Source organism: Myiozetetes cayanensis, unplaced genomic scaffold (genome assembly GCF_022539395.1).
Source record: "Myiozetetes cayanensis isolate MyiCay16 unplaced genomic scaffold, myiCay2020 scf4, whole genome shotgun sequence".
NCBI classification, from domain to species: domain Eukaryota; kingdom Metazoa; phylum Chordata; class Aves; order Passeriformes; family Tyrannidae; genus Myiozetetes; species Myiozetetes cayanensis.
In genome coordinates, this window is record NW_026087631.1 from 13,780,374 (window position 1) to 13,793,226 (window position 12,853).

General features: G+C 36.0%; 1 protein-coding gene across 2 annotated transcripts in view; it reads left to right on the forward strand.

The window, feature by feature from the left end:
• The window catches only part of KCNN2 (potassium calcium-activated channel subfamily N member 2), a 73,840-nt gene extending 61,413 nt beyond the window's left edge, over nucleotides 1-12,427 (forward strand). The window contains exons 6-8 of one of the 2 annotated variants that reach the window (XR_007630640.1): nucleotides 1,605-4,269; nucleotides 6,297-6,366; nucleotides 8,216-8,261. Coding sequence is in view for 1 of the 2 variants with exons in the window: in XM_050330188.1 (XP_050186145.1) it covers nucleotides 1,605-1,732; nucleotides 6,297-6,366; nucleotides 8,216-8,503 (486 nt within the window). In the remaining variant the exon portion in view is untranslated. Of the gene's footprint in view, nucleotides 1-1,604; nucleotides 4,270-6,296; nucleotides 6,367-8,215 lie in introns of both variants that reach the window. The other variant, XM_050330188.1, reaches the window with a different exon arrangement.
• Nucleotides 12,428-12,853: the final 426 nt, after the last annotated feature.

Here is a 12,853-nt window from a genome sequence, read left to right on the forward strand (position 1 = left end):
CTCCCTCAGTGCTGTGGAGAGCTGTGCCATGTCTCCACATGCTGTGTTTCTCAGCACACTGTTCTGGTTGTGCTGGCTATCTGATTTCTGTGCTGGTTACCACTAGCAGCCTGGATCTCCTCTGAGCAGTGACAGTGGGGAAAGCCTAAGGATGGGTGGGAAGGTAGTTCTGTAGGTATAAAGTGTGTCTGACATGAGGTGTTTTGCTGATCTTGTTGAGTTACGCTCCTACTACAGTCAGTTAAGGTCTTGATACTAGACTGCAAAACACAATTTGTCCCGTCCTAACACAGTCACTCTTCTAGTGTAATCTGGAAGCTGAGCTCAAAATGTCTTTCAGGAGAAAAAAAGGTTTTGTGGAGATTGGCCATATTTTGAGTCTGGTGTTCATTCGTGACTTTTAAAGTGTATTTTGTTCATCTGTTCTTCGTATAAATCTAAATATCAGTCTAATACTTTGTCCAAGTTGTACTTCGGTAGCTTCAAACTCATGAAACTTGAAGCACGTAGAAAGCAAACCAACTGAACAAATCTGAGAGGTACATACAACAAGTGGTTGTGCAGGTGCTAGAGAGCTTTCCTCACAGCCTGGAGATAGCAATACCTTGTGGAAGTGCAAGGGCTCAGTAGAGATTATGAAGAGTTCTCTAAAACATGAGTGTGCTCCCACTAAAGAGAGGACCAAGGTTCTCCAGCACTTACAGGAACCAGGTGGGGACCTCTTGCTGGGAAGAGCTATTGTGTGACATTCCTGCAGTGCCTTTACGTAGACACTGACTTACCTCTGACACTGCAGTGACTGGAAAGATGTAAAGCTGGAGAGAGAGAAAATAAAGGCAAATAATAAAGACATTTTTCCTTTGCAAATAACGTAGTCATTAATCAACATTTCATTGAAATTATTTTTCTGTTGTTTTCAAGCATTATTGAAAATTTTGGAGGGCCTAAAAAAGAAATGTAGGTACTCTTACCTTTAACATTTTATAGAAAGCCACATTAAAAAAAAAAAAAGTGAAATCACTTAAGAAATGTAACTCTGTCTGCTTTCATTGACAACGTATTTTTTCATCTCCTCAGAGAATGATAAAAATGAAACAAGATAAATGTAAAAAAACCAACCAACCAAAAAAAAAACACCAAAGGAAAAAAACACCCTAACCTGTTTAAACAACTCTGGAAGCTTAAAAGGCTATTGTATTCCTAAAAGAATTAGGAGGTACTAACCACAGAACAAGAAAGAGAGAAATGTTATGGTCCTATTAAATACCCTTATTTAGCATACAGATAATGCATTAGTATTTCTTTGCTGTAATTTATATTGCCTTAATCACCGAACAGTGCTAAGTCTTTGAAGAGGGAAAAATTATTCTGGGGTGTAAAAAGATTTGATCCCAATATCACATCTATAAGTAATAAGGAAATCACTCAGCAGTCCCCTTAATCCAGTTACTTCTTGCTCCCCTCACTGCTGCACCTTCTTGATGTACCTGCTTCCCACAGTTAAGGTGGCACATTAAGAGCTTTAGAAAGAGGTTACACCAGAAAAGTGGAAACATAACACAGTACTGTTTTTGTCAGCTTGGTGTTTTTCTTTTATTAAACAGGTGAAAAATGCAGCGGCCAATGTACTCAGGGAAACATGGTTAATTTATAAAAACACAAAGCTGGTTAAAAAGATAGACCATGCAAAAGTAAGGAAACATCAGCGCAAATTCTTGCAAGCTATTCATCAGTAAGTACTATTTTGCTTTGATTTTCCTGTCAAGGTATTTTCTCTGTTAGATTCCTTTTCCTTCATAGTTACTCTAAGTACCCATGTCCCATCCTGCCCCTCTTTTCTCTTCCCCCACCATTCCCTTCCCTTCATAGAATATTGCTGATTTTTCTCATAAGAATAAGGCAAAGATAAGGTTTTACTATGTTACCTGCCTGCAATAAATAAAAGGTATACTGGCTGTTTATCGCCATATAGACTTGTTAATGTTTTTTAAGAAGTTTCCCATGCTTCTTGAATTATCTAAGACTTTTTTTGTTCTTTGCCACTAAAACTATACTTTTTTGTTATTCATTTGGTTACAGGTAGTAAGATTCAAGCTACAATAGACAGAAGAGAATAAAAACCATTTTCTTTGTAGTAGGTGTTTTAATATTTTAAAATCAGAATGATGTGATAGAAGAGAGCCCATGAATGCGTATATAGTGTTTAATGAAAAGTATATTCATCCAGCATCATTGCACAGCCCAACAGAATTTAGTTCTGTCTCTCCATCTCCCCACTATGTATTCTCAGTGCATAAGATCAAATGTTGGTATGTCAACTATGACTGCTGACATCTGTTCTAGAAAATGGGAGTATATGTCAACAGACCTTTCAGCACCTCTGGCATTATTGAAATGAGTTCTTCCCCTCTACCTGAGGAAGTGAAAATGAGCCTGAGACCTACAACCAGTAGTAGGATTAAGCTGTACCATGGTATTGCTGGACTATAAATATTTATCTAACATTTGTAGTACATTCTTGTCATAAAGCACATAAAAATCATCAGAATTGCACAGTGGTTCAATTACTCTTCTTTGAACTACATAGGAGGAAAAAACAAACAAAAAAAAGAGAGACTTTTGTCTCCAGGAACCAGGATTCTTCTTGAGGAATGGTCAGGACCTATTTGTCCGTTCTGTTGTCCCCATCCAGCTTGTGACAGCCATTTGTGCAGCCTATGAAATTAGTTCCCATGAAATACAGGGGAGATGTAGATAAATTAAGTAAATTTAATTTCAAACTCATGGTTTGATAACTTTTTAGTGTAGGTCTGTGTCTAAGCCAACTAGAGAAGAGATAGAAGCATCCATCATGAAATTAACATCTATGTGTTATCTTGCAGGAAAAACAGGAAGGAAAGACCAGGTTAACAAATTTCATATTAGTATATTTAGGCTAACTTGTTCTTTCCCTGTTTCATAGCAATCTTTTAAAGCAATGGGTAGCTAAGCTTAAGGTATGAAGTATTCTATAAACCTTGATTACTGTTATATTTAGCAAACTTCCAGGATTAAATGCTACTGTGCTATAGTGGAAATACTTCAAGAAATAAAAATTCAATGGAAGTTGAGGCATTTTTATGTGGATGTAAAAAGTATGTTTTCCCAGTTTGGTCTAGCTTAAAGGACTGGGAGGTGGAGTGGAGTGTCAGGGGTTCTGGGAGAGAGGGTGGCATGTCCTGTGCATCCTTTGCTGGGCTTGAATCCTTGATTGCAATGGTTATTCCTTAACATTCTAACTTGGCTATTTATTTTGTCTGTGCGTGTTTCTGCCTGTGTGTCTGTGTGTGTATGCACACATATGTTCGGAGAAGAATCTAAGAAGCACAGCAGGCTCGATCTCCAGCTTTATATACCATTCAGGAGCTCTGCAGGATGTAAAGTGCTGTTCTGCACTTCCATTAAGAATTAATTGATTAGGTGGAGTGAAGAAGGTGGCAGCAGTAGTTTTTTGTATCTGTGACAGCTAGACTTTGAACAGCTATGTTAATCACTTCCCTCTTTCCTTTAACACTTTGGACATTAGCCCCAAAACTGTTGTATTTAAGAAAACAAACAGATGAACAAAAGATAGTTTTCTAAATATGCTGAAGGATGCACTGTGGATGAAAACATTGCTCTAGCAGTTTACTTCGTTTCTGCTGTGGCTGAGTAGATGGATGCAAATTAATATTTTATCCCTTTGCATCTTTGAACATTTTGACTTATGGTTTTCTGTCTTTCTGTCTGGATTCTTAAGTTTTTTTTGGTCCCCCTCCTTCACCTTTCCAACCATTTTATTGGAGACAGAAATAAAAGGAGTGACACTGCAGGGCCAGTTTTATAAGGGAAACCAGAGCAGATCATGGTAACAGCCTCAAAGTCATGGTCACAACTCCAAAATTCCTTCAGCTGGTCTGGGTTTTTTTTGCTTCTCATGCACACTAGATAACATGAATGTGTAATCATCTAAATGGTAACATTAAAAGGCATGTTATGTAATGTATGAATAAGAAAATCTTTAGATGATAGTCAGTTGGAAGGTTTGAAGACAGTGGAAGTTGCTTCACCATGAATGCAAGTAAATTAGACTCTTCAGGCAGCTATGACTGAAAGAAGTAGCACCCTCTAGGACTTTCCCCCTGCTGAATCGAGCCCACTGTGCTCATTTGGTTGTTTTAGTATTTTTTACACTTTGTTTTCTTTTGTTTTGTCTTTTTATTTTCAACAAAATGAAAATAGAGCTCGGAAGTAAGTTGTATAAGCTGTTCCTTTCTAAATTTGCAGAATTTACCACTGTCTGCATGCAAAAAATAGAGTTTTTATTTGTGAACTTCAGTGGTCTGATTGCTACCATGGAAACGCGATCCAGAATCATGATCTTTTTCTGTGATAAGTGATGTTCATAAAATCAAAATTTTCTCTTAATGAATTCAAGAGTGAAAGTCTGATGGTTTTCTTTAAATCTGGCTGCTGCAGCTAAAGACTTGCCATTACCTATAAGTTCTTACAGCCTGTGATAGGTGTTGGGTTCGTTACCGTGGAGAATTATCATGTTGTTGTCAACTTATACTTATATTACTACAATAACAATGGATTTCCTGAAATTTGAAAATTAAAATGTCAAACAAATGAGTCAACAAATCTTAAGAAAAGCAAAAAACACGTGTTCTGCAAATTATTTGAGAGATGCTCACCAAAACACTGGGGTTGTCATTCTCCAGTCAAATCCTTATGTGCTCACCTTTGAGTAATTTTTCTGTTCTGAGACTGTAATGATGCAATTCCATGCCTTGGAGACTCCTCAGTAATTTTTGCTTTAGAAAAACTCTATATTATAACCTCTGAAAGCACCATTCCTACACTTTGCATTTATGTTGTGCTCTGAAAGAAGCTTCCAGGGGAAGAAGAGCATATGACATTGAAGTAACATGCCATTGGAATGCAAGTTTTATGTGAACAGTTCATTTCTACCTTAACAGTTATTTCCATTTATTTAAAAAATATATTTTTAAATGATATTTCTCTCTCCACAAGTTATTTTCTCATGGCAGTTAGTCTAGATATGAAAGGAAATGCTTGTAAACTAAAGATATGAGCAGAAACTTTCTGATTTTGGAATATCTTCAAGAAGGCTTTCTTTAAACTAACTTTCAAAGTAATACCATCACTGAGAAATGGGCAGAGAATGCATTGGCAACTCACCTGCTGCCAAACTTGCTTTTATTTGACAGCTAACCCAATTGTTATCTTGGTTGGTCTTTGACATCCTAGTAGACTGAAATGGGATCTTATCACACACTGTTTGTAAAATTATATGTTGTTTTTGAAAAATGCTATTTCCTGCTTAGAACAACCACCAGAAAAGTCATTGAAAGTCCAAGTATTTGTCTGTTCTGAAATGCTGAACAAATGACTTGTACTTAAGGGAGAAATTGTTTATTTGTGGAAATCACATCTACAAACCACTCCTCTGATAGTTAATTTGGAGAATATGGGCTTTGTATCAGGGAACACATGGGAAAGGTCACGTATTGATATCTTTCAAAGGATGCGCATAACTAATAATAATGCAGATGGGTACTCATCAAAGAAAAAAATATACCCTTGCTGCTTCTTTCATAGTTTTTCAGTGTTGTTGTTTAAATTGTGCTTTGAAAAGGAATGCTTAATGTAAATTTAAAATGTAATCATATTTAGATTCACATATTATCTAAGAAAATCAAATGTATTGGCAAGTGTGTTGGTTACTTGGCTTCTGGTCAGATGGAAGTTCTGTTTAAAGTAAGGAGAAACTCACTTATCACTGTATTTCCATCAGGTTAAAACACCTGCTAACCCAATCCATTTCTGACAGAACAGGGTTAATACCTGTATCTGGTCTTGTAGGCATGGGAAGATTCTTGATTACTGACAACAATAATGACCAAAAAACAGTTGTTCTATGTTTCTTCCTATATCTACTTAAAATGACACTGAGGCTTTGAAGAGTGTTTTGGCTTTCATATAGTCTGGATAAACTGTTATCTCCTTTTTTTGAATTCAACTTTGACCATGGCAAATGGTATTCTCAAGGACATCACATTTCCTTGCTCTTTCCTTTTTTGCGGTGTTGAAGAAGCATGCTTCTCATTGTAGCAGGCACAATTCTGACCCTACACAAAGTAGTCAAGGCATTGTCCGTGCAATTATTTGCTCCTGTAAGTTTGTGCATGCTCTTTAGAAATCCTAGTGTGGCAACATACAAAAAATATCTGACTTAAAATTCTGCTTTTTAGATTAAGAAGTGTAAAAATGGAACAAAGGAAACTGAACGATCAAGCCAACACTTTGGTGGACCTGGCAAAGGTTAGTAGCCAGTTACTGTTGTTTTGACATTCATCCTGTAAAAGTTAAGAGTTTGTAAGTGAAAATGCTATGCATTATACATACAAATATTGCTAACAAGGTTGTTATTTGTAGCAAATGAAAATATGTGTGTATTTTGTGGTAGCACCTACTGAATGAAATATCTTATTTATAGTTCTGACCAAAGTTTGAATGCACTGTATTTATTTATTTTTTTGTACATTTGAAAAAGACTTCACAATTGAGAGGCTGATCCTAAGAGCTCCTGAAGTGACTGCAGTGGTCATGGTAAATGCTGAACTGTGAGTGGGTTGTAGTGGTGTAGTACTGTGTAGTAAAGAGATTTGCCATCTGGTGATAGTGACTGTGCTGTGATAGGGACCATGGTACACAGCCCCTACCTAGATTGGAATTAGAGCTTTTCTATTCCTGTTGTCTTACGTAGCAGTGACTTTCAATAAGTTTAAGTCTGCATTTATTTAAGTTTTTGTAATGAATAATAGCTGCCTACTTTGCCAATACATCATAAGACGTTATTAATCTTTTTAAAATCATTTGTTTTGAGGTAAAAGAGGCTATTCAGTTGCAAGCTCTTGTTTATTGTTACTGGAATTTGTCATTAATATAAAATAATAACTAGACAGCTAAAGGTACGAGCTGATAGTTTTTCAGATTTCTCATTAGACCTCAATATTTAACAGTTACTGTGGACTTAATACGAAGCTACATTAGCGGCATTAAAAGGCTCTTTCTAAGGGTTTCTTTTCATTTACATCAAAATCCTTCTCAAATTAAAGTGCATCAAAGCAGAGATTAAACTCTTCAGTTTTCATTACTCTCTTGCTATGCAGTACCACCTGACACTTCAGTTTGTGAAAATACAATTCATTCTAATGCTTCTGGCAACTAATACTATTTATTGTAGACTATTTTTCTTTTAAGGTTTATGCTAGAGAAGGCAGAGAAGTGTGTTATCAACACTCACGTGATACTGAAGTGCTTTACACTTCAGGCAGTCAGTCATTCAATTAATTTTCTTCCCTTTGGATGTTTTATAAACTTCAACAAGTTTGACTACAGAATTACATCGAGTTTTAATTCTGGTTTAATTAAGCCGAAGTCTCAATCTATAAGAGGCAGAAATTCAGTCATTATTTTTAACCAACTGCAACACTTTACTGAAATAACACATTTCAGACTATGTTTTTACTCACCACTGTGGCATTTTAAAGTACGCTCTATATACTTGCTGTAACCAGTGTTTTTTAGAGGGAAGATAGATTGAGAAATGTAGAAAATACAAAGCATATAATTGAATTTCTACTCCTTGCACTACCTTTCAAAAACAATCCACCCAGCTACTCCTGCTGCCAATTCAAGAAAACCTGCTCAGTTTAAGGAGAGAATAAATGAATAACATTTGTGTTCTGCTTAGAAGAATGTGTTTAAAACCAGAGTCAAGAACAGTCAAAGATGAAGCACAGCTATGGAGCTATCAGTCTGCTGGTACTTACACAACTGACTGCTCAGAAAGCTTAGCCTGGTGCACTGCCAAGCACCTGAATTTCAAAAAAGTGTCTGGTCTTTCCTTTAATTCATTTGGACTTTGACATTTAAAATGCTACTCAAAATATATGGCATTTCTGCTCAACAGATTTAGTTGGAAGTTTATTTTACTGTAGTTTAATCTACAAGGAAAATTATGTCACAAGACTAGATATTATTATAAAACTCATATCCTTTTTTTTTGTGAAGTGCAAAACATTTGCAAAGCCTTCTAGAGTTGTGCTACTTGTTGCAATACTTGTAAGGTCTCTCTAAACCTTTATTTACATCCTTCTACTTTCAGACTCAAAACATCATGTATGACATGATTTCTGACTTAAATGAAAGAAGCGAAGATTTTGAGAAGAGAATTGTTACTCTGGAAACTAAACTGGAAACTTTAATTGGTAGCATTCAAGCTCTCCCTGGACTGATTAGCCAGACAATCAGCCAGCAACAGAGGGAATTCCTCGAGGCTCAGATACAAAATTATGATAAGCATGTTGCCTACAGTGCTGAACGGTCACGATCTTTGTCAAGAAGAAGGAGATCATCCTCCACAGCACCACCAACTTCATCAGAGAGTAGCTAGAAGAGAATAAGTTAACTGCAAATAAAGACTTTTTGCCATCATATGGTCAATATTTTAGCTTTTATTGTAAAGCCCTATGGTTCTAGCCAGTGTTATCTGGGTTCTGATGTCAGAATCCTGGAAACCTGAATACATTTTAGGCCAAAATGAGTGAAAACTCTTCTTTTTTCCCCCCTCCTCCTCTCAGATGCACAGTGAATGCACCTATTATTGCTATATTAGATTGTTCTTCCTGTAATTTCACTAACTTTTTATTCATGCACTTCAAACAAGCTTTACTACAAAAGTACATAATATAATAAAAAGGTTAATTTCTGCACATAGTTACTTGGTTACTTGGACTTAACAACCAAAAAAAAAAAGCTCACAATCAAAAGGCTTAATTATAAACTTTTAAGAAAAAAAAAAGTGAAGCTTAATAATTATTTCTTAGTATGAAAGCTAATTGTCTAAACTTTGCTTGCAGTGGAGGGGGAAAAAATCAATATTAATCTAAAAGTGTGCTGTATCTGTGTAGTAATTTTAAAAGGTCACTGACAGCTTCAGTTTCTGAAGTGATTAATTAAAAATATACTTCATCCTAGAAAATAAATCATGAAGTAATCTATGGGGATTTTTCAGTGATCTTAGGGCTTTTGTTTACCATGCATTGTTACGCACACACAGACATAGATTATACATATATACTTATGTATATAAAATTATTTAAGCAATGCCCGTGGCAATGATCTTTTAAACTGACTATTTGTAAAGCTACTGGCATGCAAGAAGCACAGGCAAAATTCCTGCTTATCTATTCAGAGTCTCACAGTTATGCCAGGTAAGTGTGTCCGGATCAAAAGCATCACTTTCAAGCCTGAAGTCTCCTAATAATGCTCTTTGGGTTTTGAAAGTGTTAGGTTGTTAGTTTCTTCACTTTCTTCATTGTGTTTAATGTTTCTGGAGTGAATGACTGACACACAGACTTGCAGTATATGCAATTGTGTGATAGCAGCACAGTGTTCTGTATACATTATGTTTGGGTAATCCCCACGGTTCCTGCTATGCAGTCAAGCTTAGCAAAACACTTTTAGCAATATTTCCAAAAATTCTTGTAAACAACCAGTGGTAGATAGGAGTTATGGCACTCTGGTACAGTACTACTTTACTTTCATGCACAAAAAAAGCGGTCTCCAACTTTTATTGTTAAAAAACCCCAAACAAACCAAAACACAAAGCATAGTGTAGGCACTTGTGAAAAGGCTCTGACTGGTTTTTCTCCTGGTTTATATTCCATAGTAACAAAACTAGGTAAGCTTAAATGCTCAGCATATGCAACTTGCATTCACAATTCCTAGTTAGGAAATTATTTGACTTTATGAAATATTTTTTAGTACTTGCTATTTATGAAATATGCTAGTCCAGTCTGCCCCTCCCCCGATTTACAGACAAGAGTGACACTGTACCTAAACAAGTAGACTTGTCTGACTCTTTCCAAGGAATGCTATGTCTGCCTAGAAGTAACTAACTTGCACGTTAAAGGAAATGCAGATTGCTCCATGAGACGCTGTGAGTTCTGGTCAGTAAGAACAGGCAGGAAAGAGTAATGCAGGACGTCATGGCAGAGCCTCACTGGACAAGACAGAAGAGCTGTTCTCTCCAGCAACAGTAATTCCCCAAACCAAATACATAATCTGAAAAACAGTAGAAATTTTATGTCCATTTAAATTAAAGGATCTCCTTTTTCTGGTGCTACAAATGTATAACTGATGAATGTAAGTGACATCCAGAGGCACTGCACATTTATGAAAAGGTCAAGAATTTCTCCAACACTTTTTATGTCCTTGAGAAAGATTATGACTTTGCAGTATTTTCCCACCTAGAGCAGGACAATTGCATGCCTTTGGTGTGCCTTATTTACAGACTGTGGTATTTTGTGACTGGAAGTAACAAGCAGTATGCATAGTATTTGCAGTTCTGCTTTTGTTTTTATGAAGTTCATTTCCAAAAGAAAAGTTGGATATTATATAGTGCTAATACTTTTCTCGTCCAGTCCTTAACTAGATGAGATTGTGAATGGTCATGTGGCCACCTGCTTTACACTGCTGGCAGGTTTAGAAGTAGTGATTAATAATATTGGAATTTTTATAGTACAGTTTTAGTATTCTTTTTTCTCTCTTTTTTTTTGTGTGTGTTTAATTTAGAATACTTTTCCTGGCACTGAATGTGAAATACACTTGCTGTAGCTTGATTACATTCCCATTTGTCCTGTCAGCTTGAATTAGCTCTGTCATTGTTTACAACATCTTTTGTAAGACACATTTTTCTTCTCCTCTGAATTGCACAATAGGATTTTTTAAGAACTTTTTTAAGAATTTTCAAAGCTCCATTTTGAAAATTCATGTCAATCTTTCAATTCGAATTAAGTTCCAGCAATAAGTACTGAGCTGGCTATTTGTGTTGTGATGAAAGACCAGTCATCATCTTTGACCTCTCAATTTCTTTTACACACTAGGACTCAGGAGCCTAAACTTACTAAATTCTTGCAACGGCTTTATGCAACTGTGAGATGCAGCAGGACTGTCCCCATCAGTGGTGTTCTGTAACAACCTGCAAAATTATTTGGGATTTCTTTCTTTGTTTTTAAAGCAAACAGCAAATGATGATACCATGGAATACTCCATTTCCACATCTTAATTTACCTTAAAACTCACTACAAATATTTTATCTGCTTTTTCAGTACAGGTGATTCTTTCCTTGTAACACCTGGTTTTAGAAAATACTTAAGTGGTACATGTGAATCCAGTACATGAAAAGACATATATAAACTTCTATTCAGAAGAGCACAAAGCAATTTGGTTTGATTTTCTTACTCCTGTCACAAAATTCCTTTTCATCTTTCCTTGTTTGAGTTTTGTAGTACCACAAATTCCATTGCTGATTTTTTATTTCCAAAACCTACTCCTTTACTGTTGTCAGCATATGAGCTCACCAAAAGGAAAGCATAGCATTATGACAGATCTTGGAAACTGCTGTATAGGTAAATGTAGATTTTTCTCTGAAAGATTGTTTATAAATGACAAGGACTCTTTTTCAAAGCATATGGCATATGTACAATATTACAGTTGTAAAGCTTCATACACCTCTTGCCTTAGTTTCACCAATAGGAAAATTCAGCTTTCAGTTGCTATTAAGCTCCTCCTTTTCACTGCATTCCAGATACTGATTCCATTTATCAGTTTCTTTGGAGTATGATAGAGACTGAGCAAAGATACCTTCCTTGTAAGGACCGAAATGCAAGATCACAAATAGGCCTATTCACTATGTACTTAAAGCTCAATGCATTGATTTAAACAGTACATTTTAGTTACATTTAGGTTTTTTGCAGGATCAGAATAACACATTCATATATATTATGCTTGCAAATACTCTGCAGTTCTTAATTCTGCGAATCATTACCTATTGTAAGCCTGCAGATCTTTCCAGATAGACTTGTGCAACTCAACCTATCTTTTCTTCCTCCTGCTCCATAAGGATGGATCTGATATGGAGAGAGATTCACTATCTAAAAGTTAAGCATCCAGATTAGGAGCTCTAAATGCCTTCTGGAAGTACGTACCTCTCCTTATGAGCTGTTTAAAAACCATGGCTCCCCAGACTGGGTCTGAATCACTGTCATCATTAGAGGTCAAAAAGAGGTGACAGGCATACTGTTTTACAGATTGTAAGACTCTTTCCATGTCAGATCATATGTGAACATTCAATTTAATATGCCACACACTAAAAGCCTGTCGAATCGTAAAAGAATAAATTGTTTAAATGTGTCTAAAATTCAGAATAAAACTTATTACCCATATCAATACTAAAAATGGAAATTGTCTGAAAGCTCTTTTCCCCTAACTAAAAGTTATGAAAAATTTTAATAAATTTTATGAACGTAAGGAAGATTTTTCTGATTAGTGTGTTCTCTCCGTCTGCCAAACTTTTTGTTGTTCCTATCCCTCTTTTAATTATTATTAAAGTCCTTGAAGTCTTTCTGCCTTTTTAATCCACAATCAGAATAACTATTAAGAGATGAGAAGCAACAAAATAAAATGGGGAAGGTAGGAAAGAGGTAACACTGCTGTGCCTCATTTTCAGAGGCACCCACCTCTGCATCAGCATATCTCACTACTTTTGTAGAAATGGACACAAATTTTAGCCAGCATGAGCCAGTTGTAGCCTGGGAAGAGCAGTGCCGTATCAGTACAGTCCTAAGGTGGGGCTTACACACATTCAGAGCCAACCATTTTTTTAATGTGGAAATTTATGTATAGGGAACTATATGCGTGATACAATTGACCTGCATCTGTCAATTAGGGCTTATGAATC